Source organism: Dromiciops gliroides, chromosome 3 (assembly GCF_019393635.1).
Source record: "Dromiciops gliroides isolate mDroGli1 chromosome 3, mDroGli1.pri, whole genome shotgun sequence".
Taxonomy (NCBI): Eukaryota; Metazoa; Chordata; class Mammalia; order Microbiotheria; family Microbiotheriidae; genus Dromiciops; species Dromiciops gliroides.
The window spans coordinates 87954363-87982361 of NC_057863.1; the positions used below are offsets into that span (position 1 = coordinate 87954363).

At 37.2% G+C, this 27999-nt stretch overlaps 1 protein-coding gene across 3 annotated transcripts in view; it reads right to left on the bottom strand.

Annotated features, from left to right (window-relative positions):
* Positions 1 to 27999, bottom strand: part of BMPR2 (bone morphogenetic protein receptor type 2) — a 195945-nt gene that overhangs the window by 36002 nt on the left and 131944 nt on the right. For all 3 annotated transcript variants that reach the window (XM_043997116.1, XM_043997114.1, XM_043997115.1), the window contains exons 4-7: positions 9206 to 9316; positions 6158 to 6249; positions 1863 to 2093; positions 690 to 804 (exon numbers count right to left, since the gene is read on the bottom strand). In XM_043997116.1, the coding sequence (XP_043853051.1) occupies positions 690 to 804; positions 1863 to 2093; positions 6158 to 6249; positions 9206 to 9316 (549 nt within the window). The remainder of the gene's footprint in view (positions 1 to 689; positions 805 to 1862; positions 2094 to 6157; positions 6250 to 9205; positions 9317 to 27999) is intronic.

The following is a 27999-nucleotide window of genomic DNA, read 5'->3' on the forward strand; positions in this document are numbered from 1 at the left end:
GGGAATCAGAAAGCAAACATACTGGTATTCTTTCCTCCAACCCCCCCGCCCCACTTCCTACCCAGGACCTGTAATTTCTCCTGGAATGAACTCCTATGTGAAATCTCCCTCTGCTGATGCTGACTATAAACTTATCTGTAGCTATAGTTGCCTGGGCCACGGGCCACAGTCACATGAGTACGGGTCAGATGCAGGACTTGAGATAGAACCTGGGCTTTCCAAATGATAAGGTTGGTCTTCTGTCCACTATACCATGTAGACCCTTCTATTCTTATTTTGTTAAAATTCCTTTCCCACCCTCAAGCAAAATATAAATAGCTTGAATGTGGGATTTTATTTGGAGATTCACATAATATATGGCTTGACTGGGACAGCTAGGTGGCACAGTGGATAAAGCACCTGCCCTGGATTCAGGAGGACCTGAGTTCAAATCCAGGCTCAGATACATGACACTTACAAGCTGTGTGACCCTGGAAAAGTCACTTAACCCTCATTGCCCTGCAAAAACAAAAACAAAAACTATATGGCTTGATTACATATTGAGAGCACTAAACTTGTAGAAACAATAACATCAAAAATATCTCATTCCATTAGTTAAACATGCATTTTTTAAAAAATCCCTTAATTTATTTGAAAATTGTGATTTAGTATTTTTGTTTTTCTAAAACCATGTCCATTCCTTATCTTACCTCCTCTTGGTAATTCTGTGTGAAGGTATGCCAGGCCTCTGGTAACAGAATGTGCCAAACGACAAGAGCTTACCCAGTCACTGGTATGAAGACTCAAGTACTTGCATAAAGAACCCTTAATAAAAAACAGACACAGAAAAAAATTAATTCTATTACCATAACTAAACACTGATTTTAAAAGATCTGCCTCAAGTAGGGTTTCTAGATTTGATTTTATCAATATTTTTACATCCAAATCAGTTCGACAGAACATCTGAAAAGCTAAGAAGACTTGCTATTTTATAACATAAGGGATAAAGAAACATTTCTTCTTAGAGGAAATTTCCTTCAGAAATAAAGTACTCTCATCATAAAGGAATGGAAGTTGAAGAGCCTATTAAAAAAGAGCATACAGCAACACTGGGAAAGAAAGATTTTGTTGTCTCTATTTAACTGAAGCGTTTCTAAAACCATATTACAATGGTGATGCCACAAAAGATGTTCATGGAAAAAGTGAATAAAGAAATGAGAAGCAGCTTTTTGGAACATTCTATTTCTTTTTTTACTAACATATGTTTACCGCACTTATTTTTCACATAATTGACTATTTTCAATGGACTCAGAAACAAAAAGGAGAAAACTTTATTCACTGCAGTGGCTAATTAACCACAAAAGCCAGGCAAGAATGAAAATGAATCACACTTATCCTACTGATTAGAAATATGAAGAAAAAAAGAGAAAGTAAAAATTATGGTGGGAACAGGAAGGCTCTAGAAGAAAGACACCTAGAAGATTCTAATCTTTGGCACTTAAATTGTGTCTCATATCGCTAATATCTAAGATAGTCTCTAGGATTCAAAATCCATACATTCTATGAGTTCCTTTATGGCTTATTTGGTCTATTACAAAGAATGTTGTAATGAATCCTTGGCTCATCTATTATCTTGTCAACATCTCTTTTACAAAGATTTAATTTGCAATCTAACATATTATATGTTACTGTTCCTCAAGTACAAAAAAGTGCCTTTGTTAAAATTTCTTTGATATAAGCAATATTTTCTATTCCATCTATCAAGAAATAATTTTAAAAATTACTTTAGGTAAAAGGGCAATTGTGTGTCAAATTCTAAAATTAAAAGTCTCCTTGTGTTCAAGAACAGCACTCTCTCAGGTCCTTTTTGACAAAGTACTTACATTGGGGTAATATTCCATCACCAACAAATACTCCATTCGTGCATCAGCAGTGAATCTTTCATCTCCAACAATGAAACGAGCGATGTTATCATGGTCCATAAGAGGAATTCGATAAATGTTCCTCTCATTGATAAAGTTTTGACGATTGGCAAATGAAAAAACTTTTACAGCTACTGGACGCTCATCCAAGGAACCTTTATACACTGCTCCATATCGTCCCCGACCAATCAGCTGCAAACATTTAAAGAAAGGCATAGCAGTAATTCAAATGGAGTGCATGATAACTGAATAATTGATGTTTACCCAGTTGTAAGAATCACATATTTGAGTAAATGGGTCTTTTGTCCCTGTTTAGTTTAATGACACCTAAGAAGTAAGCAGCCAACTAAAATGTCAATTAAAAGCTAATGTAAAAGAAGTTGTATGATTTTCACAGAATCTATTATTGCCCAGTCAAATAGGATATTATTGCATGCTTAAAAACTGTATGTTTTTTACAAGTGAACTGTACCAGTCTTGCATGATAAACACATTAGCAATAACTATTTTGTTCTTATTTATAAGACATTCTATTTCATTGTTTTATAGTGAACATTTTCCTCCTGTACTATAAAACTAATTATCAAAGAAAGTGTTTTAACAATATAATTTTACCTTTTAACAAAGTTAAAAATTTTTTCCATATACTATTGTGCTGTAAGAAATGATGAGCAGGAAGAGTTCAGAGAAACCTGGAGGGTCTTACGTGAGCTGATGATGAGTGAGATGAGCAGAACCAGAAGAACATTGTACACAGTATCATCAACATTGAGTGTTGACCTACTGTGATGGACTATATTCTTCTCACCAATGCAATGGTACAGAAGAGTTCCAGGGAACTCATGATAGAAGAGGATCTCCAAATCCAAGAAAAAAAAAGAAAGAAAGAACTGTGGAGTATAGATGCTGATTGAACCATATTATTTCTTTTGTTTTGGGTGCTGTTGTTTTTTTTTTCTATTTTGAGGTTTTGCATCACTGCTCTGATTCTTTCTCTTGTAACAGGATTAATGCAGAAATAGGATTAATGTTATTATGTGTATATATATGTGTGTATATATATATCTATATGTATATGTATAGATATATATAGATATAACCTATATCAGATTACCTGCTGTCTAGGGGAGGGGGGAGGGAGGGGAGGGAGGGAGGGAGAAAAATCTGAAATTGTAAAGCATGTATAAACAAAAGTTGAGAACTATCTTTACATGTAACGGAAAAAATAAAATATCTCAAAAAAAAAAATTTTTTTTCCATGAATATCTATCCTAAACCATTAAAATTTGGCATTTACTAAAAGTTTTTATCTACTGGGAAATATCTTCCATTTATTCAAGATCATGAAATATTTAAATATATTTTTTCGTTTTTAATAATAACAGGAAGGGTTAAAAGTGATAGTGTTAAAAAAAATTTAAAAAAAACAACAAAAAACTCCCAAAGGGGCAGCTAGGTGGCGCAGTAGATAGAGCACCAGCCCTGGAGTCAGGAGTACCTGAGTTCAAATCCGACCTCAGACACGTGACACTTACTAGCTGTGTGACTCTGGGGCAAGTCACTTAACCCCAATTGCCTCACTAAAATAAATAAATAAAAATAAATTAAAAAAAAATAAATGCAACAAATAAAAGTATTCAATACTGTTTTAAGACAATAATAAATGTTGCTTATTCCCTTTATTTCCTCAGACTTCATGTATTGCTTTGTTCACTTATACTTCTCTTACATATGTTACATTTGAGTATTATATTCTCCTTTCAAATGAGATAGTCTTTGTAAAAAGTGCTTAGCAAAAAAAAAAAAAAAGTGCTTAGCAAAGTGCCCGGCACATAGTAGGCACTATATAAATGCTTATTCTCTTTCCATTCCCACCTTTCTAGAATATTTACCTATCATTGTTGAAAATTTTTTGGAGGGAAAGGAATTTAAATTGTCCATTTTTATCTTTTATGATCATCTCTATGCCTTATTTGGTTAAGCATTCTCCCCCTAGTTGTGAAAATGTACTTCTTTATACTTTGATTTTTTTAAATGATGGGACCTTTTATATTCAGATCAAACATTCAGTAGGAGCTTATTGAGGTATGGTGTAAGGTACAGGGCTAACCCTATAGTTTGCCAACCTTCTTTCCAGGTTTCCTAGAAATTCTTATAAAAAATGGCATCCTTTCCTGGTAATTAGGTTTTGGGGTTTATGAGACTCTAGATTACTTTGTTGAGTTGCTTTATCTAGTCTAGTTTGAAGCTTCTTAAATTGTGGGTTGTGACCCCATGTGACGTCACATAACTGAATGTGGGAGGTCACAAAAAATTTGGCAACAGTAAAAGGTTTTATATATATTTTATATACCTATATACCCAGGGTCTAAATATTTCTCAGGCAAAGAGGAATCTCTAGTGGAAAAGTTTAAGAAGCCTTAGTCTAGTCTACAGATCTGATTTTTCTAATTTGTTTTTGTTTTTTATTTGGGGGGGGGGAGGCAATTGGGGTTAAGTGACTTGCCTAGGGTCACACAGTAAGTGTTAAGTGTCTGAGGTCAGATTTGAACTCAGGTCCTCCTGACTCCAGGGCCAGTGCTCTATCCACTGCGCCACCTAGCTGCCCCCTTTTCTAATTTTTTTTTTTAAATCCAGTACAAACTAGTTTTGATCATTGCTGCTTTGGGGGCAAATCTGAATGGCATATCACTAAATTTTAAGTTGAGTTAGGTAGTTTCACAATTTTTTTAGGATACTTATATGACCCAACTATCAACACTTGATACTGTATCAAATATTTCCATAAAGAAAGTTTTATGATTGTGTTTGTCAAGTCCCAAGTATGTCTTGGTAGGTTGATCACATGGGTCACTGATCTTATCAATTTGTATGTTCTCTACAACAAAGTGGATGGTAATCCTTTCTTATGACTGTTCATCTGTTATCCCTAATCCTTGCCATGGGACCAGACCATTTTCTCTTCCTATCCTACATTTATTTCATAACATCATTTACTCCTATTTTTCAAAGCTCCTCATTGACATAGTCTGCTTACATCTACTATAAGCCTCTATTGCCCTCTGTGGGAATGTTCTATACCTTGCAGTGTATAACAATGCCAGTAAAATACTGGCATTTGTTTCTGGGAGAAGACAGGTTAGGAAAGGAATAAATATACAATTTCCCTAAGGCGATCCACCTTGATTTCCTCTTCCCACCTCTAGTCCCCAAACTCAGTCCATTTGTATCATCTGTTTCAAGTATGTATATTGTCTCACAAATGTAACAGGCTCTCCATGCAATAATATATCCTATTTTAAAGCACAGACATTCTTCATCCACTTGTTTTTTCCTGTGTGGATGGTGAGGCTATACTCTTTAGAGTGGTTACAGATTTCATCTAGAAGGTAGGCTTGATATAACCAGTAAGATGTCATCTGCAAACAGAAGCAACTGGGAACCCTAATCATCTACAGGAAATTTATCTTCTACATGGACTCCTTGCTTAATCTCCTCTATCACAATGGTTAACACCTATGGTGAGCATACGTCTCACTGCTTTATGCCTTACTTGATCTTTATGATCAGAGGGCTACTGAATTAGGTTATTTCTGTGTTTATATCTTTCAAGGAGTTTTGAATTCACTGTACAGATAAGAGATCTTGTTGGAAAAGGGCCATTAAGACTATAATTATCAGCCCCATCATCCTCCCACCCACCCCCTAACCTGTGCTGTCCATCTCTAAAAAGCAAACTTTCATCTTATTTTGCCAGCAATTAGGTCTCACTGCCAGTTCTTGGGTTATCTCCACACCATGTTGCAACATGTTTAGCCTTACCCCTTTTCTAGCTCCCCTTTTTGTGCTGTCATCCCCCCATTAAAAGGTAGGTAGGGACTGTTGTGTCTGCTTGTACATCTCTACTATTTAGTGTTTGTGATTCTCTCTCTCCCTCTCTCTCCCTCTCATTCCCTCCTTCCCTTCTACTTTCAAGTTGCTTGGACTACACATGCATAGATAAACCATGTACAGATGAAAAAGTGATCAACAAAAGATAATAAATAATAGAAAATAAACGGTATAAACAATAACTGCTATAAGAATTCACAAGATAAACAGATTATTCTGAAATGGCACACTCAGAAAACAGTTTTGAGAAAAGCTGAGATTTCTTAATGCCTATATGCAAGATGCAATAAAATGGACATTATGATCTGTCTATTTTCTTAGAGAGAACATGTTGAATAAAAGAAAGACCTCAACAACATTTTTACCTCCAGAAGTTTTAGATTGTCTAGGTCCAGAGAGGGTTCAGAGGCTGCTGCTTCCATCATGTTCATACTGTGAAGACCTTGCTTACGATCCCCTGCAGGCAAACACAGAAGTCCTATAAATGCCTAAAACAATAAATCTGTCTCTTTTTTTAAGAAGGAGAGGAGTGTCTTTAATAAACTCTTTAGAAGCAAAAGTGAGAGCTAATAAATCACTTGGGCAAAGGGAGTCTGCCCAAAAGTTTTAATATAAGGAATTCCTTAACATACAAACCATTTACCACCACAACAGACATTGTAAATAAAGGAATCTCTCTCCCTTTATCAAAAGCACTCCCCCAAATAAGAAAAAAAAAAGGAAAAGAAAATTCTGGTTCCAAGCATTTATAGGCAAGCAAAACAAATGTCTACACTGGCTTTGTTTGTTAAGGCTCATTTTGCTCTCTTGAGTCTTTTCCCTTACAAAGGATGTGGTAGCATATTTCATCATTAATCCTCTGGAATCAAAGTTGGTCATTACTCTGACCAAGATTCCTAAATCTTCTGGAGTTGTCTTTATAATATTTTTGTCAGTATATAACTTGTTCTCTTGGTTCTGTTCACTTCAATCTGCATTAGTACATAAATATCTCCCTTTCATCACTTTTTTTTTACAACAGCACAATAGTATTCTATCACATTTATACAAGTCAACTGTATTCTTTTCTCCACTGGCCAGTTCAGATTAGAGTGAGGTTCAAGAGTCAGCCACTCCTTTTACCCCTTTTTTCTTGTTTGTATGGATTCCTTCATTATGTGAAATAATTTTCCCTAACTTTCCTCTCCTTTTTCATTCCTATTATATTCCTCTTTCCCTCCTTTTCCATTCCAAGGCATTTCAGGAGATAAGACATTACACTTCCAGGGCTTCTGTAGAATTAGAATCGCCCCCTCTACCCACAATGAGGGTAGGGTTGAAGGGACACCTATCATCTCTCCATATGAGAATGTAATCAATGTACCTTTAGTCTTTTGTGATTCATTTTATGCTTCATTTTGTTTGTTTATTTTATGTTGCAATTTACCCATATGTTAGAACTTCATAGTTTCTATGCAACTCTTTTCATCAGAAATGGCTGAAAAAAACCAAAAACCAAAAACCAAAAACCAAAAAAATGGGGGCAGCTAGGTAGTGTAGTGGATAAAGCACCAGCCCTGGATTCAGGAGTTCAAATCCGGCCTCAGACACTTGATACTTACTAGCTGTGTGACCCTGGGCAAGTCACTTAACCCTCATTGCCCCGCAAAAAACCCCCACAAAAAAACAAAAACAAAAACAGAAATGGCTGAAAGTCTTCTATTTTGTTAAAGGTCCATTCCCCTTACCATGTAGGATTATACTTGGTTTTTCTGGATATAAGCCTAAATCCTTTGTATTCTGTAATATCGTATTCCAAGCTCTCCACTCCTTTAAAGTAAAGGCTGCAAAATTGTGTGAGATCCTGTCTGGCTCCTCAGTACTTGAATTTGCTTTCTGGTTGCTTGCAGTATTTTTCTTTGAGGGGGGAGTTCTGGATTTTGGCTACTGTATTCCTGAGAGTTTTCATTTGGGGTTTGTTTTAGGGGGTGACTAATGGATTCTATTTCTACTTTGTCTTCTGGTTCTAAGAGACCCACGAAGTTTTCTTTTAAGATTTCCTGAAAAAGGATGTCTAGGTGCCTTTTTTTTTTTTTTTTTAGGCAATTGGGTTTAAGTGACTTGCCCAGGGTCACAGAGCTAGTAAGTGTTAAGTGTCTGAGGGTGGATCTGAACTCAGGTGCTCCTACTCCAGGGCCGGTGCTCTATCCACTGAGCCACCTAGCTGCTCCTTCTAGGTGCTTTTTGTGGTCATAATTTTCAGGTAGTCCAATGACCATTAATCTCCCCCCTCCCATCTCTCTTCCAGGATTTGCTTTGCTAGGAGATGCTCTTTCAGTCTTTAGAATTTGCTTTCATTTTTCTTACTGTCTTATAAAGTAACTGGCTTCTATTTGTTCCATTCTAATTTTCAAGGAGTTTTTTTCTTGGGCAAAGTTTTATAATTCCTGTGCCAAATTGTTAATTCTCTTTCTAATTATTTCCACCATACCTCTTATTGCTTTTCCATTTTTTTCCTCTAGGGCTCTCACTTCATTTATAGAAACATATCTTTTTTTATTTTTAAATTCTTACTAAGTCTTTTCCAGGAATTCTAATTGAATCTGTGCCTGGGCTGTGTTTTATTTATTTTTATTTTTTATTTTTGGTGAGGCAATTGGGGTTAAGTGACTTGCCCAGGGTCACACAGCTAGTAAGTGTCAAGTGTCTGAGGCTGGATTTGAACTTAGGTCCTCCTGATTCCAAGGCTGGTGCTCCATCCACTGCGCCACCTAGCTGCCCCATGAGCTTCGTTTTATTCTGAGGCTTTGCTTCTATACATTTTTCCATTATTCTTTTCTGGGTTTTCATCTTGAGCATCTGTCACCAACATAGCTTTTTATGGTGGGATTCTTTTTTTTTGGCTCATTCTTCCAACCTACTTCCTGACTTGGACTTTATGTTGGGGCCATGCTCGACCTATTTCTAGGGAATGTTTGGATTGGCCCTCCTGCTGCTTTCTTGAAAGGTGTATTATTCCAGGCTCTCAGGAGAAGCTTAACCTGGGTACCTGCAAGCTTTTAGTATTCCCAAAGTACTCTGATCCAGTCTGATCCAGTAGTCACTTCTGGACTGAGTTCTGCAGATTCCTGACATGGTTTTGGGTCTGAACAACAAGTCTGCCTCACCCCTAAGCTGACAGTGTTTCTGCTTCCCTTCTAAATTATTCTGTATCACCTTATCTCTGTACATGTCCATAATACCCATCACAACCTTAATTCCAAGGCACACACAGGATTAGAATACAAGTTCCTTAAGGGCCAGGACATGTTCACTTTTGTTGTTAAGTTTCTGGCTCCTAGTACAGTTCCTTGCATAGTTGGGAACTTAGTAAATATTTGTTGAGTGGTAGTGATTGTGAACAAAAGATTAATTAAAAGTAACTGAAATTTTACCTGCTAGCATCCTATATACAAAGAACAGGGCAGCAATCAAAACAGCTAATACAGAGACTGATGCCAAGGCAATTACTATTGTCTCATCTCGGTGAAATGAATGAGGAGGACCTAAAAGAAAACAAAAAAACCTGTTATACCACATTTTAAAAGAAGATATATTCTTATAGAGTACCAAAATCTTTTTTTATAAAAAGTGAAACTCTGATTGCTTACCACCTCAGGGAAGGGGGAGGTGAGGGAAGAAGGGATAGAATTTAGAACTCAAAACTTTAAATAAAAAAGTGAGTATTTAAAAAAAAATATGTGAAAAATCAATTAAATTCTTGTTCTTAAATTACATTAAAAACCTACAAGAACAAAAATAATTAAGAGAAAAATAAATTACCATATAAAAATCATGACCTTATATGACATTAAAAAACTTAAAGACAAAAAGTAAATAAATTAAAACAATAAATGAGTGATAAAAGACATTTTAAAAACCTTACCATAAATTATCTTGTAAAGAGTTAGAATACTGACAGATGTTAGGTAGGGGTTTAGATAATAAAAAATCATTTAGATTATGCTAAATGACAGCAAAATACATATGTAATTTTCATCTAGTAACTCAATATTGTTTGAGAGGAAGTTGGTGAGATATGAACTACAGAAATGACCAGGAAATTCAAGTGAAGTTATTTAATGCTGGAAGAAGCATCAGTGGCTGTCACTCACCTATAATATGACTATTGAATGGCTATCACACTCCCTGGGAGTAAAGCTTCTGTAAATGGCTGCTTGGAAATGGGTTTAGAATCAAAACATCACAGAATGTGATCAAAGGAATCTTTGTGATCATTTAATCTAACTACTTTATCATACTGATATCAAAATTTAATCAAAAAGATTTTGTACAAACAAAACCAATGTAACCAAGATTAGAAGGAAAACAGAGAGGTAGGAAACAATTCTTAGAGAAAGTATCTTTGATAAAGGCCCCCTTTCCCCAAATATGTAGAAAACGGAGTCAAATTTATAAGAATACAAGTCATTCCCCAATTGATAAATGGTCAAAAGTTATGAATAGGCAGTTTTCAGAAGAAGAAATCAAAGTTACAGTCATATAAAAATGCTCTAAGTCACTATTGATTAGAAATATACATATTAAAGCAATTCTGAGGTACCGCCTATCAGAATGGCTAATAGAAAAGGAAAATGATAAATGTTGGAGGGGATGTAGGAAAAGTTGGACACTAATGAATTGTTGGTGGAGTAGTGAACTGATTCTGAAGAGCAATTTGCTCGAAAATCTATCAAACTGTGCATATCTTTTAATCCAGCAATACCACTGCTAGGTCTGTATCCCAAAGATTTTTTTTAAAGAGGGAAAAGGACCTATTTGTGCAAAAATATTTATAGTAGCTCTTTATAGAATTGGAAAGTGAGGGAATGCCCATTAATTGGGGAATGGCTGAACAAGTTGTGGTATATGATATATGGAATACCACTCTCCTATAAGAAATGACGAGGAGGATGATTTCAGAAAAACCTAGAAAGATTTACATGAACTGCTGCAAAGTAAAATGAGCAGAACCAGGAGAACATTGTACATAGTAATAGCAATATTGTGTTATGATCAACTGTGAATGACATAGCTCTTTTCAGCAATATAATGATCTAAGCCAATTCCAAAGGACTCATGATGAAAAATACTATCCACCTCCAGAGAAAGAACTGATGGAGCCTGAATATATATTGAAGCATATTATTTTTTACTTTTATGGTGTATTGTTTTTTCTTTTGGTCTGTGTTTTCTTTAACAATATGACTAATATAGAAATATGTTTTACAAGATTGCATATGTACAACCCATATTAAATTGTTTGCCATCTCATGGAGAGATAAGGGAGGGGAGAAAGGGAGAGAACCTGGAACTCTTTTAAAAAAATGAATGTTAAATATTGTTTTTATAGATAATTGAGAAAAGAAAATATTATTTTAAATTGTCATAACTTTTCCCCCCAAGAAATTATTAAAATATTTTTCTTTAGGGGGCAGCTAGGTGGCGCAGTGGATAAAGCACCGGCCCTGGATTCAGGAGGACCTGAGTTCAAATATGACCTCAGACACTTGACACTAGCTGTGTGACCCTGAGCAAGTCACTTAACCCTCATTGCCCTGTTTTAAAAAATATTTTTTTTCACTATCCCACTATATTTTGGGTATCATAAGTATGAAAAGTGGTTAACCAAGAAAAGATGATGACCTTAAATTCCTGGAGATGATAATACTTACTAAAGGTCTTATATGTAATAAGAGGGCTTTCTAGCCCCCAATATGGGACAATTGGAGTGAGAAGATTAAGTTTGTATAATTTGGTACCTAAAAGTTGGAAACACTATCTCTAAAATCTATTCTAGCTTTGAATCTTATGATGCTAAGTAATTTCTCTAGTCCTTGATTTGAAAAAGTTAATAATCTGGGGCAAATTTGTAAAGAATGACATGAAAATCCACAAATTAAGAAATAATTTTGAGGCCAACTTCAGAAAAAATAATCATATTCTTCCAAAATACATTCCTTGGTGTTACTGTAAAAATCAAATATCAGAATTGACAAACAATGAGGTCTGACTCAGGAGAACTATTCTTATATGGTTTCTTTTCCTCTATAAAAATCAAGCAATTATGTCTTAATTACTTCCAGTTCCAAATAAATGAGATTTGACCTCTGAAAAAGCCAAAATTAGAAGTGTCTCCACTGATATGCCTTCCTAATCTAAATGAATACATTATAATACACAGACCAAAAATAGAATATTTTTTCAGTTTTTGTGTTTAGCTTCTTTCTATGAAAATACTTTCTAGGCAATGTTTCTACACAAGCATTCTTAAAGAATTTTCCCCTTTTATTCCTAACCTACATTGAGTAACCAAGATCTATGCTTTTGTATTGATTGCTTTTCTCATTTAGATTATTTCCCTTATATAGTTAGGTTTCTACTGGAATATAGTAATATTGTTAAGTAGTTAGGTGATAAAGTGGTTAAGTCAGTCAATTAGCATTTATTAAGCACCTACCTTTATTAAGCCATATACTGTGCTGAGCACCAAAGATAGAAAGGGCAAAAAAACCCAGTCCCTGATCACAGTTAATAGGAGAGACAACATGTAAACAACTATGTACAAACAAATTATATGCAAGATAATTGAGGAAGGGGAAATAATTTCAGAAGGAAGGCCCTAAGATTAAAGAAGACTGGAAAAAGCTTCCTGCAAAAGGTGAGACTTTAGCTGAGACTTGAAGAAAAGGTAGGAGGTAGTGATAAGGATGGAAAGCACAATAGACATGCGGGTACAGCCAATGAAAATAGTCAGGAAATTCAAGAGAGATGTGTTTGAGGAACAGCAAGGTCAGTAATAAAGGGCTGTGAAAACCAAACAGAATTTCATATTTGATACTGGAGGTAATAGAGAGCCAGTGGGTGATATGGTCAGAACTTTGTTTTAGAAAGATCAATTTAGGAGTGGCTAGGTGGCGCAGTGGATAAAGCACCAGCCCTGGATTCAGGAGGACCTGAGTTCAAATTCGACCTCAGACAGTTGACACTTACTAGCTGTGTGACCCTGAGCAAGTCACTTAACCCTCATTGCCAAGAAAGAAAGAAAGAGAGAGAGAGAGAGAGAGAGAGAGAGATCAATTTAACAGCTGAGTCAAAAATGCACTGCAATGAGGAGAAACATAGTCAGCAGACTAAACAGTAGGTTATTGAAAAAGTTCAGCTGTGAGGTGATAAAGGCCTGCATCAGGGCAGGTGGTTTTATCAGATAAGAGAAGGGTCCATATCGATGTTTAAGAGGAGTGATCTGGAGGAGGACCAAGCAAAGGAGACTGAGAAGGAGCAGCCAGAAAGGTAAGAAGAAAAGCAGGGGAGAGTTGTGTTCCTAAAACTTAGAGATATGAGAATATCAAGAAGAGGATTCTCAACAGTGCCAAAGCTTGCCGCTAAGTCAAAAAGAATGAAGACTGAGAAAAGGCCACAAAAGGGAAGAGAGAGATAGACTGATAGCCCTAGTGATTTAAGGATTGTTGGACTTAGTGATTTGGGGGGGTGTGAAGGGGAGAAATGGAAGCCGACTATAACCAGGGAACATCAAAAATCAGTGAAAGAATGTGGGTAACAAGGGGGAATTTGCTGAAGGAGTTGTAATGCCACTTGTGCATGGAGAATAAGATAGTGGCAGAAGGGATCTTAATGATATGAGTTGAAGAACAGGGTAGTCTGTGAATGTCCTCAACTTTTTCAGTGAAATATGAGGCAAAATTCTCAGCTAAGGGTTGAGGGAGAGGGAGCTGTAGGAGATGTGAGGAAGGATTACAAGGTATGGAAAAACCACTGTGGTGGTTGAAAAAATGAACCGATCAGGGGGGTTTAAAAGGACTGCCTTGCTGTAATGAGTGTTTAGATTATGTAACACTGATTTGTAGCTTATGTACTCAGCATGTTTTCATGATTTTCTCCAGCTTTGTTCAGTTGCACATGAGAAGTGAAGGCAGGGGATGGTGGAAATAATCCAAGGCTGGAGTTTGGAAGGGCATGATCTTCAATACAATAAAGGGGCAAGGGATTCTAAAGAATACACCATAGGGAGAGTATAACCACAGCATGGGGTGATTGTCAGGGAAAGAAGTGATGAGTGGAGGGACTGGAGGTCATGGAAAGTATAAAAAATTGGGTTTGGAGTTCAAGGCAGAGGGACAGGCAGAATATAAGGGTTTATAATCTGATAAAGGAATTTCAGAGTTCATGAACATGGATGTGTAACACCAGGGGATGGCAAGAGCTAGGGTACTGAGAGACACCTAGGTTGGTGAATTTATTCCTGGTCCTAGAGTTAGGAAGAACTGAGTTCAAATATGGCCTCAGATACCTACCTAGCTGTGTGACCCCTGGGAAAGTCACTTAACTTTTGTTTGCTTCAGGATTCTCATTTGTAAAATGGGGATAATAACAGCACCTACCTCCTAGGGTGGTTGTGAGTTTCAAATGAGGTAACAATTGTGAAGCATTTAGCACAGTGCTTGGCCAAAATCGAGGGCTATGAAGACTTAGCTATTATTATTTCTGTGCATAGCTATGGTGGGGTGGAGAAGTAGGTCATAGGAAGCCAGTAAACTGAAGAATTGTTAAGTGTATTTCAGTGAATACCAATAAATATCCTGAAGTCCCCTAGTAAGAAGGTAGGAGCTGAAGAAGAGAGAATCCTTAGCCAGGCACCAAACTCACTGAGGAAGAAAGAAGAAAGACTGTAAACAACAGTGACCAGAACTTGATTGGGCGATAAAAATGTAATGAAGGAAGCTGAAAGAAAGAGGAGGTTGCTGAGTGATGCTGGTGGAGGGAGAGCTTGTAAGTAATGATGGGAAGCAAAGAATAATCCAGTTTCTCAACCAAGACTAATAAATGTGTGTGGGGGGGTCTGGGTTAGGGATTGAGTTATAAGTGAAAGGGTCGGTAGGGAAGCCATATCACTAAGAAAAAGACAGATCTCAGTAAGTGCTACAAGATGAAGGAAGTAAGAATGGAAAAGGTTTAAGTCGAAATCCAGTTTGCTACCAAAATGAGTACAGGTTCCAGAGAGCATAGTAGTATGGCTGGGTGGGTTTTTTTAATTTAATTTTTATTTTCAGTTTCAAATTTGTTCCCTCCACCTCTCCCTCACCCAATGAGAAGGCAAGAAATACTATATCCCTTTATACATAGGAAGTCTGGAAAACACATTTCCACTTTAACTATGTTGGGGCTAAAAAGAAGGAAAACAAAAGAAAAATATGCTTCAATTTGCACTCCGAGTCCACCAGTTCTCTATCTGTAGGTGGATAACATTTTTCATTAAGAGTCCTTTGGAATTGTCATGGATCAGTATTATAATCATAAGGGTTACAAAATCACAGATGATCATCATTACACTATTGCTGTTACTATGTACATTGTTCTCCTGGTTCTGTTCACTTTACTTTGTATCAGTTCATGTAACTCGGCCCAGGTTTTTCTGAAACCACCCCCCTCATAATTTCTTATAACACAATAGTATTCCATCATATTCATATTCCATAACTTGGTCAGCCATTCCCCAATAGATGGGCATCCCCTCAGTTTCCAATTCTTTGCAACCACAAAAAAGAGGTGCTATAAATATTTTTGTGCATATAGGTGGCTGGGTAGCTTTAGAGTCGGAGACTGGGTAGGCTAAGTTGAAGGTGATGGGAATAAAGGAGCGGTCAGGGGAGGATGGACAACAGGGTTTTACCAAGGGCAACCTGGACTTCAGAATCACTGGGATGGGGCTGGGTGGCAATGAATGGAAGTTTAATATTCACTAAGCAATGAGCTCAGGGGTTTGTTTTCAAGTGAACTGTCCCAGGGTGTCAGGCAGCTGTGTATGGCTGGAAAGGGGTGGAGGGATAGAATTGCATAGAAGAATCCTAGAGTTGCAGGTGGCTGCAGAGCTTTCATGCCTTGAGCATTATAGAATGCAAAGGTATCCCAGGCCCTGGAGAGTTGGAGTAGATAAGAACACTGGACTTAGATTCAGAAAGACTCCCACCTCAGACACTAACAAGTGGTGTGAACCAGGGAAAGCTACTGAACTTCTCTTAGTCTCAGTTGTTACCCCTGTAAAATGGAGATAATAACAGCACCTACTTCACAGAATTGTTGTGAGGATCAAGATAATGTATGTATAATGCTTTATAAACTTTGATGTGATATAAAAAAAGCTGGCTACTGCTATAGATATCTTCACTAAAAATGAAATATGCACATTTTATGTGACATGAGGGAACTTAGCGGATAGTTATTTGAACATATTAATAACTGCATCTCTCATAGGCATTACAGGGAAAGCACTACTTACAAAGTTCAAATCTCTAATGAAGTTTTAAATTTTTTTGTGACATGGACACCTTTGGGAGTCTGGTGAAAGCTATAGAGCCAAGGGCAGCTAGGTGGCACAGTTGATAAAGCACTGGCCCTGGATTCAGGAGGACCTGAATTCAAATCTGGCCTCAGACACTTGACACTAGCTGTGTGACCCTGGGCAAGTCACTTAACCCTCATTGCCTGGCCAAAAAAAAAAAAAAAGAAAGAAAGAAAGAAAGCAAGCTACAGAGCCTTTCCCGGAATAATATTTTTAAATACATAAAACAAAATTAATTGGATTACAAAGTAGACCAATAATATTAAAATACAATTACCATTTTAAAAGTTCATGATTATAAAAAGTTCAAAATAATAAATTAATCTTTAAAAATTCACAAAAAGCTATTTCTTCTCCCTTTCACCTCACCTGCTTTCCCCCTCAAGGAAAAAAAAAACCCCAAACTTTTAAAAAACATATAGGTGTGTGTATACATACACACACACACACACACACACACACACACACACACACATATGGAAAGGGGGGGGAAGCAAAATAAATTTCTGTTTCCCCATGGATCCTTTGGAGTCATGGTTGGTCAGCTGATTCCTGCTCTATAGTTTTCTTTCTCTGCTTTGACTTTCTGTGGTTAGCACATCAAAACTTCCTAGAAAAGGAATTTGATGGAATAATTTCTTTCCCCGTTTTTGCAAACAGTTTTTGTTATACTGGAATTGCTCTTTGAACATTTAACAATATTTGCTTGTAAATTAATCTGGTCCTGGTCTTTTTTTTTCCTTTTGGAGTAAATTTTTGACATTTATTACTTTTTTCTGAGATCAAGTAATTTAAATTCTATATTTCTTGTTCTATTAATCTAGACTTTTTTATTTTTGTAAATTTTAAACCATTGCATTTATGTTGTCGATTGTACTGGCATATAGGTAGGCAGAGGTCTCTAATCATTCCCTTTAATTCTTCATTTGTTGCGAATTTTCTTCTGCATTTTTGATACTGCTAATTTGGTTTTGATTTAAATTTAAAAAATTTCTCCCACAAGGACTGTTTTGCCTGAATCCCCAAAATTTCTATATGCTGTCTCATTGTTGTCATTTTCTTCATTGAAATTATTTAATGTTTCTATGATTTGTTCTTTGATTTACTAATTCTTTTGGATTAAATTACTGATTTTTCAATTAAATTGTAATCCTTTCTTCCACAATTTTTTACTAAATATAATTTTATTGCATTGTGATCAATAAGGGGAGTGTCTAATATATCTACTTTTTTGCAATTGTTTGTGAGGTTTTTATACTCAAATACATGGTCAATTTTGATGAAGGTACCATACATGCTCCTTTCTATTTCCATTTAATAACTGCCAGAGAGTGATCATTCTAAAAATTCTATTGAGTCACTTATCTTTCTTATTTTTGTTAAATCAGTCATTTTGAAAGGGGTACACTGAAGTAATGCACCATTATAATTTGACTATTTCTCCCTATAACTTGTTTAGCCTCTACTTTATAATTTTGCTGTTGCCTTGTCTGAGATCATGATTGCTAACCCTGACTTTTTTAGTTTAGCTGAAGCACAACATATTTTTGCCCCAGCCCTTTATTTCAAAGCTTTAATAGGCTTTATGTACCAAGTGTTTTTTGTAAATGGAACGTCGTTGGATTCTGCTTTCTAATCTAGTCTGCTATCCTCTTCTGTTTTATAGGAATCTCATCTACATTTACAGTTATGATTATTAATTGTATATTTCCCTCCATCCTATTCTCTATGTTTGCCTCTCTTTGCTCCTTGCTTTCTCTTTACAAAGATGAAGAGGGTGGTGGTAAAAAAAAAGTGTGTTCGGCCCTAGTGCTCTATGCTTGGTGTATGTAGTCATCCAGACACCAATCACAGGTTCTTACACCTCTTCTTTCTTTACTTTTAAATTTAGAGTTTGTTCTGCTCATGACTAATTACTCCCTGCATTTGTCTTCCCTCTAATTGCTCCCTCTCCCTGTATCTTCCTCTTTCCCTGTTGAGTTCAATGTATTTCTACACTAAACTGTACATGTGTATGTTCTACTCTACTTTGAATAGTGAGGTTCAGATTCACTTTCAGATGAAAGTGATTTTCAAGTGATACCCACTCCTCCAATCACTCTTTCATTTGGATAGAATTCTACTTTGAGAATGACAATCATGTGAACTACTCAGTTTGGAGTTTTTTTCAGATCTTTGATGGAGTATTTGTGGAAGGAGCTGGGCTAAGCTGCTTTCTCCAGCTCCATCATCTTTGCTGGTCTCCCAACTGGAAGGTTTTAAGGGGAAAGATTTCAACATACATGTTATTTTTTATCATAAAAGGATTTTATTATTTTCCATTTACATGTAAAAATAGTTTTCAACATTTGTTTTCATAAAATTTTTAGTTCCAAAATTTTCTCCCACCCTTCCTTCCTGCCGCCCTCTCCAAGACATAAAGCAATCTGATATAGGCTATATATGTACAATCACATTAAACACATTTCTGCAGTAGTTATTCAACATGCATGTTAAAACCCTCAAGTATGAGACTAGGGTTTGGTGTAGAGAGGAAAACTGTTGTTCAGGTACTGAGCTTTTTGAGAAAAGAGAAGGAATTACCTAGGAGCAAGCAAGGTGGCTGCAACAGGAAATTGGGTCAGATAAATGGATGAATACAGAGTGAAAATCAAAGAAGCAGAGGATTTTTAGAGAAGAGGGCAGAGGAAAAGTTTAAAAGTGTAATGATGAATAAGGAATATATCTAGAGTATTATGGCTCCACCTCTTGATAAACAGTCTCATTTTTTTTGATGAGGCTGAGTGTTATAGGATCATTCCTTTAGAGCTAAGAATAGGTCTTAGTACTTAGTATTCATTTAATCCAACTCCTTCATTTCATAGATGACCTTTCCTCCCTCTATATATTCCACTGTTTTAAATTATTTGATAGATGTAAGATAATACCTCAAAGTTGTATATTTTGTATCTCCTGACTATTAGTGAGGATGAGCCTTTTTTTCTTTTAAAGACAATAAGGTTAGTGACTTGCCTAGGGTCATACAGTCAGTAAGTGTCTGAGGCAGGATTTGAACTCAGGTCCTCCTGACCCTAGGGCTGATTGCTCTTATCTACTGTACCACCTAGCTGCCCCAAGGACGAGCCTTTTAAACAGTAATCTATTGGGGCGCAGTGGACAGAGCACCAGCTCTGGAGTCAGGAGGACCTGAGTTCAAATCTGACCTCAGACATTTGACACTTACTAGCTGTGTGACCCTGGGCAAGTCACTTAACCCCAATTGCCTCACCAAAAAAAAAAAAAAAAGAAAGAAAGAAAGAAAGAAAGAAAGAAAGAAAAAGAAAAAAAGTAATCTATTAACAACCTATATTCCTGTTTTGAAAATCATCAATTTTCATCCTGCAACTGCTTAATCTGTTGCGGACTAAGAGTTAACTTTATGAATTTTAAAGTTTCTTATATATTTTATATCTAATTTTTGTCTATTATATTTGCTTCAAATATTTTCCTGATCTTTTATTTTTTCTTTTAATTACATTTTATTTTTGTGCAGTTGATTTTTATTGGTTAATAAACAATTAACCCCCCCAATTCCTATAAAATTTCCATTTTATCCATCTTTTTATAGTTCTTTTTAATGTTTAAATCTATCATCAAGCTGGAATTCATTAAGTTGTAATGAAATGTGGTTAATAGTCTCTCTTTTTTTTTTTTTTTTAGTGAGGCAATTGGGGTTAAGTGACTTGCCCAGGGTCACACAGCTAGTAAGTGTTAAGTGTCTGAGGCCGGATTTGAACTCAGGTACTCCTGACTCCAGGGCCGGTGCTCTATCCACTGCGCCATTTAGCTGCCCCGGTTAATAGTCTCTTGAACCGAAATCTAGGCACAAATAACACTACTGATACAATGAAGATACAATAATGATATGGTTTAATGTCATCGTAAGAGCATAAGTCCTATGTGTGTACAGTCTGCAGGTTAATCCTAGTCTACGGGTTCATTCAATAGGCTAAGTAACACTGGCAGGCAAGATGATAAAAACAAAACAAAACATTAAATCCATTACTGGATGAGTATCTGTGCTTCCTCCAGGTAGATGTTACAATTTCCTAAGGTCAGAACAGCAGATGATATACTATAATGGTCTTAGGGATATTGAAATCTAAATGGCTGCCTGCCTCCCATGAATGCATTATACTCAACGTCTGCTGTCATTAGTGTGTGATAACTGGGCTCCCAGAAGTTACTGAGAACTCAATGGCTTTTGGCCCCTCTGGCCTGCATTCCTCTTTTTTTCCTTAGTTTTGTTGCTTGTTCTCTTCTGTGCTGTCAAAGGCATTGCTGGGCCCATCTGAAAGGGCCTAATTAATGCCACTAAGGCTGACCTCTACTATACTCTTGTCTTTATTTTCTTCTCCCATGGTGCCTTTTTTTTTTTTAATCTCATTCCTCACTCCATTTTGATCATCTTTTTAAATAAGAAGGCTGGCATTTTCTAGACAGTGACAGACAATCAGTATACTCGTTTTCTTTTGAACAATAAACCACCCATACTGTTGGGTATAATCTTTGGGTATTCAGCTCTTTTCTGCTAGGTATTCATGGACCAAAAATGAACTTTTCCCCATCATTTTATTTCCAGGTCTAGAATCATTTTGGAAGCTCAAGTGTTCTAATTATCTCTCGACTATAACATCTTCTTTCTTCTACTTTTATTCTCATCATCTTAGAAAAGGTACTTATCACCTACCTAGTCCACTACAATAGCTTATTTGTTCTATTTCCCCATAGCTTCCTTTTTTTTCTTTTTCTTTTTGTGGGGCAATGAGGGTTAAGTGACTTGCCCAGGGTCACACAGCTAGTACCTGCTGAGTGTCTGAGGCTGGATTTGAACTCAGGTCCTCCTGAATCCAGGGCCGGTGCATTATCCATTGTGCCACCTAGCTGCCCCCATAGCTTCCTTTCAATCCATCATTCCTATTACTGTCAGATTAGTTTTCCTAATGCACAGATCTTACCATGTCACTCTTGTTAAAAACTTTTCCATGAGTCTTCACTATCTACAAATGCTTTTTTAAGAAATCCAAGGGCTGGGGCAGCTAGGTGGCACAGTGGATAGAGCACCAGCCCTGGATTCTGGAGTACCTGAGTTCAAATCCAGCCTCAGACACTTGACACTTACTAGCTGTGTGACCCTGGGCAAGTCACTTAACACCAATTGCCTCACTAAAAAAAAATAAAGAAAAATAAAGAAATCCAAGGGCTTCTACAATAGGACAACATCCTGCCTTTCTGCCTTTCTATAACACTACTATAATAATAACTTACAATTATATAGTACTTTAAGGCTTACAATGTGCTTCACATATCTTATGTCATTTGGATCCCATAACAACCCCATGAAGTTACTGTTATTTATCATCTCCATTTTACAGATGAGGAAACTGAGGCCAAGAGTCATATAGCTACTAAGTGTCTGAGGTAGGATGCAAACCATTTCTTCCTAACTCTAAATCCAAAAATTTAACCACTGTGCTGTGCTGCCTCCCCAACAAATTATCTGGCTTGCTTGGCTCAGTGTCTTTTACATAATGAGTGCTTAATAAACGTTCATTTAACATTGGTTAAACTGGGTTATTTGCCATCCCTCACAAATGCCTTTCATCTTTCCAGATCCAATTCTTTATTTATTCACATCATTATCTATTTCTGAAAACTTCTCCTGATGAAACAAACTGTAATGAAGTATCATCATTTTGCTTGGAGTGAAAGTTCTTTATGCTGAGTATTTAAAATGAAGTCCAAAATGTACAGATTCTGAGGGTTTCTTCAAACACCCTAATCATGGAGGCAGCAGAGTAGAGTAGAAAGAACACTATAACTAAGAGTAAGAAGACCTAGGTTCTAGTGCTGGCTGTTACTACAAACTGTTTGATCTTGGAAAAGTCATTTATCTTTCTTTGGGCTCAGTTCCTCTTCTGGAAAATGATCTCTAAGGTAATTTCCAGATCTAAGCCTGCTGAGTCTGTTAGAGAAAAGTAATTTAAGACCTTCTCCATAGCTCAAAGAACTAAACCTACCAAAGGCATCTAGTTTTATTCAACTGATGGTTATTAAGCGCCTGGTATATATGGGCATTGTGCTGGATGCTAGAAGAGGGAGGCCAAGCCACAGTTTAGATGAGACATATTAATGACTGCCTTCATGAAGCTTACAGTCCAGGCATTAAAAAAAAGTCTAGTTTTCAAAAAGCAGTTCCATCAGGGTCCACTTTAGCATCCTACATTTAAGCTAGGTTTCAAAAACAAACGAAACCTTCCTGTACTTCAATGTTTTGCCTAGGAAAATACCTATTTTATGAAGGACAGAGATTAAAACTAAATGGGGATATACACGTAGCACAACCTTTCAATACAAAGAATAATCTATGAAAAAACAAATGAACAGGGACAGTAAAAGATTTTAGAGCATCCTACTTTTGGGGAAAATGATATACAAGATTTACTTTTTTTTTTTTTTGGTGAGGCAATTGGGGTTAAGTGACTTGCCCAGGGTCACACAGCTAGTGTTAGGTGTCTGAGGCCGGATTTGAACTCAGGTCCTCCTGAATCCAGGGCCCGTGCTTTATCCACTGCTCCATCTAGCTGCCCCAAGATTTACTTTTTTACAAAACTATTTCTATCATATGAGCTTCATACTTCTAGTTTAAATATAAATTATAACAAGGAGTATTATCCTATACTGTTCACAAAACTTTAAAGTATGCAAAATCATTAAATCTATTCATGAGCAAATGTAATATTTTGTTTTTGAAATCATCTTCATTCAATGTTACTATGTGTAAAAACTAGTTGTACCTTAATATTAAGTGCTATGCTTGAGAATATAATAACGACCACAATTCAAGGTTTGTTCTTCATTGCTATGATGAGATTTTTTCATGTTTTACAATATCTCAATCCTAACAATAGTTACTGGAAAGTACCCTAGTATGACTACAAATGCTACACCATCACTTTGCAAAATTCAAAGAAGACAACTAGACCCCAAAGTGATTTATCCATGTATTTCTGGGATTAAGCAAGGTCGGCACAGTATCCTTTTCATTTCTATGCTCTAATCCTGATTCTGTGACGACCCAGTTAGCTGGGTGACCTTGGGTCAAACAGTTCTCTCTCAAACTCAGTTTCCTAATTTGTAAAATGACAGAATTGGACTAGATAACCTCTAACGGTCCTATGTAGCTCACAAATTCAGTGATTCTGTATCCCAAGCAAAAAACAATCACCAAAAGTACAAAGTCCATCTTTCTTTACTCATTCAGCCTCTGAGCACTAAATAGTGAGACAAATAATTGAAATGTTTCTTGCTATAATTCCACTAGCTGGATACACAAGGAAAATGAACAGTTAAATCATTTCTTTAGGGTAAACTGAATCAAGACAACAGGAGGGAAAATGAGCATTTAAAGGGTTCTCTGGAGCAGAGTTAAATGACTTGGAATAGCTTCTGGAAACCACAACAGTGGAGAGAACATTCTAACAGGGAGATTGCCAAAATCCTATGGAAGCTCTCAGTGCAGATAAGGCAGCTGAAATGGAAAGCCCCAGACAGGCAGACAGGGCTGGACCAAAGAAGCAGTCCTCAAACAGTGCTGCCTTAGACAGAGCAAAATAGGATCGATCCACAGTGCCCAGGCAGGGCAACCTGAGGCATAGCTGGAGACAAGGTCAGAGGAGCTCCCAAGCAGCAGTGCCCAGGCAGCCTGTGACCCAGGCCCAACAGGAGAAAGGGCCAGGGCAACACCTGGCAAGCAAAGAACCCGAGGTCTTTCAAGAAAGTCTATGGCCAGCCTAACAACAGCTATTTGGGGCCTGAAAAGCTCCTAGCAAGAGATACAGTCAATCCTGGGTATAGAACTCTGCAAGGAGGAGACTGAGAAGGAGCCACTGAAAAAACACAAGCTGAGCAACCAGGAGACTGAGCCAAAACACAGGAATTCCTACAGGAGGAGGAGCCTAGTCTTTGCACATTCAGGACCAAGCAGGGCCTATAGAAATTTCCATCCAGGAATTAAGGGAGAGTGAAGGACGACCCAAGCACAAAGCCTCAATCCAGAGAGTTAGGCTGGAAATAGGACTAAAGAGAAGAGAATACTGAACAGAATGAAGAAATACAACTGACAGAGAGAAGCCCAAAAAGTAAACGCAGGAGAAGAGAGTAACATCTTAGAAAGTGCAAAGGCAGCCTCAGAGGAAAAAGTGACCTGGCCACAAGGACCACAAGAGTATTCAGATGAAATAAATGATATATCTTATTTCATTTTTTTCCAGATATTCTTGTAGACCTTTTGTAAAATTTCATATTAAAGGAAATACTATGAAAGAAAGAATGAAAAGGAGAATTAATAGTTCAAAGGAGACTGAAATAAACCTTACCCAAGAACTGAACTCCCTGAAAATCAGAATGGGCCAAACATCAAGTAAGGACTCTGGGAGACAAAAAGAAATACCAAAACAAAAACAAAGATTGAAAAACAGAAGAAAATCTAAGGTACAGACTACCTAAAGAGGAATAATCTGAGAATTTTAAGACTACCTGAAAATGCAGTGCTCTTTCCACCATGCCAGGAATAGTGCATACTCTGAAATATGAAAAACTAAAGGGAATTTTTTCTTAATGAAGCATTTTTTAAATGAGGGGAATAAATATTTCCTTCCACAGAATTATCACATAGGACAAACTAAAGTAAAAGATAATAACTCTTAAAAATACCTGGGTTCAACAGTCATTAGTATCAATAACAACCAATAGTTACATAGTATTTCGAGGTTTGTAAATCCCCCAAAACTGAATGGGTTGTTGCCTTGGGAGGTGGAGTGTGACCCCTCTCATTGGAGATCTGCAAGCAGAGGCTGGATAAACACTTGGGGCTATGTTAACATGCAATTCCTTTTGCATGATGCCCTATATGGTCCTTTTGAACTCTAAAAATTGGTGGTTCTGCAAATTCAATTCAATCATGATTTAAGTACCTACTATGTGCTAAGTACTAGGGATACAGAGATGAGAGCAACAAAGATAGAGAAACAGAGAGGGTCAGAGCCAGAGATGAGAGAAATGGGAGAGGGAAGGAGGGAGAGAGCGCACACATCCCATCCTTCAGAGGGTACATGTCTGCAGTTAGGCATAAATAAGGAAGGTCATACAGAAGGCTTCTGAGGGATGACAGTACTTACACACAACCCTCCTACATTCTTGTCCTTGCCTTTTTACTGTCTCTTCCCACTGTCTTCGATGCTACCTTTTTACCTCTGCCTCTTGGAAGCCTGGATTTCCTTCAAGCCCCATATACAGTGAGTGCCCCACTCTGCAGGAAGAGTCCCCCACCCCCAACATGCCAGTGCTTCCTGCCAAAAGATGATCTTATATTTGCTTTATACAAATGTATACAAGTACATGTTCTTTCTTCCTTAGATTTAATTTACTCTAGGGCAGGAACTATTCTGCTTTTGTTTTCATACCCTCGGGGCCTTTATTAAGTACACAGGAGGCACCTAATAAATGCTTGCGCATTGACTGAAAGGTGAAAATGAGAAGGGAGTACACACCAGGTGTGGGGGCCTGACTGACTGATAACATATGGAGGGAAATCCCTTGCTGAGATCTGGGGAACACTGGCAACACAGTTTGTTAGAATAGACATTTCCTGAGAGCAAGGGGGTGGCTGGTTTTTGTCCTTTATTCTACAGCATCTACAACACTGTCCAGCACAGAGATGGTGGTTAATAAGGGCTCTCTGAATGAACTTAGAATGCATGGACTACAATAATGTGAAAGAAGGCTGTAAAGGCAGGCCCTTTTTTAAGCAAGAGAGTATCAAGGTCAGACTTTGGCCTTAGGAAGTTCCATGTGTAAAGGATGGAAGCCCAGAGGGGTAAAGCAACTAGTCCAAGGTCACACCAGTAATAAGGAGCAGAGCTGGGGTAGGATGCTTCCTCTGATTCCAATTACACTGCCCTTTCCATTACACCACATAGAATATAATCATGTGTGGAATGAATAAAAATGGAAGATGCCAGAAAATTTGCAAATCAAAGTGTCCTTTATTGGTTAATTTGGGGGGAAGGAGTTAAAATAAGTCATTTCTCAAAAATACCTATATTATTTAAATTTAAATTCCTTAAAATTGTTTTAAGAATGGTGCTGCTGGGGCAGCTAGATGGCACAGTGGATAGAGCACCGGCCCTGGAGTCAGGAGTACCTGAGTTCAAATCCGGCCTCAGACACTTAACACTTACTAGCTGTGTGACCCTGGGCAAGTCACTTAACCCCAATTGCCTCACTAAAAAAAACAAAACAAGAATGGTGCTGCTGCTAATGACAGAACAGGGATTAAATGTTTAATTGGATAGCACTGTATAAAAATAGGTAATACATTCATATAATCTTCTAAAGAAAAGTTTGATAAATACTGTATGTCAAAATAGATGCTCTCTTCAGCTCATTTTTCCCCACCAAGAGTCTTAATATGTGGTACCAGGGCAAGTACATGGGCTATCAAATAGGAATCTAGGATTAATTTCTCTGTATTATCAAGTATACTTTAGTGAATGATTTTAGGGGCAAGGATAAATCGTTTAAGAAATTTACAATTGTGGCTAAGGTTTCCAAATAAATCATGTCACTAAACTGGCCATTTAATATCCAGATTCATCTTACAAGGTAGTAAAATCATTTTTTTGCTTTAGGAACTTAACTTGATATAAAAATTAAATGATTATTAAACTATTCACATTATTCTAGATTCACTTCCATGCTTTATGTCGATATGTATTTTATGTAGTTATCAGTATGTATGTTATCTAATTTTCTGCTTTTCACATTTCATATAAACATTTGTTCTCATGTACTGACATAGTCAGTACACACCAGCCTGACAGCCATGGCAGCAGGAACCCCTGGGATGGAAGGAAGACCAATTTCAGAACTAGAAGAAGTGAGGTCAGACCTGCCTTCTCTGCAACCACAAGCAAATCCATTTAACTTCTCAGCACTCCAGGCAAATCTCTCAAACTTTCAACTACAGCTACTAGGAAGTTTTCAGTCCATCTCTTCCTCTCCCCTCAATCACTGGTTTGAATTAAAACAACAACAAACAAAATCTCCAATAAGGACTTCTATATAAGTATCTATTTTAGGGACCCTTCTCTATTCTCCCCACACTCTCAGTGACTTCATCATTTCCCATGGGTTTAATTATCTCTATGCTGCAGAAACCATAAATTTGGCAATGGAGACTGAGAAAGAATAGTGAGACAGGTAGGAAGAGACCCAGGAGAATAAGTACCCAGGAGAAGAGGGCAGGTGTAAAGACATTAAGATGGATTAGGCCACAGATAAAGCAAAGATGAAGACAGAAAAAAGGCTATCATATTTGGCAATTAGAGAGATAACAGAAGGAGCCAAGATGTTGGAGCAGCAGGAAGCAGTACAGTGGAGCTTCCCATCCCCCACCCCCATGAACTCCTCCAAACATCTAGAAAATACACCACCCAGAATTCTACTGGGGAAACATAGAAAAAGTTACAGTGAGTCACTTTTCCAGCCCAGGTCGGCAAAGGGAGACAGAGAGACAGAAAGAGACAGAGACAGAGAGACAGACAGACAGAGACAGAGAGAGAGAGAGAGTGTGAGTCCTGGGTTCACTGGGGATGGGGTCTGACCGGGAGTTAGCTGGATGCAGAGCACTTTCAGTGCTCATGGGTAGGCTGTGCACCAGGACAAGAAGTCCCCACCCCAAACTGAAGCACCTTCTATACAGTACACTGGGACAGGAACAGGTACAAA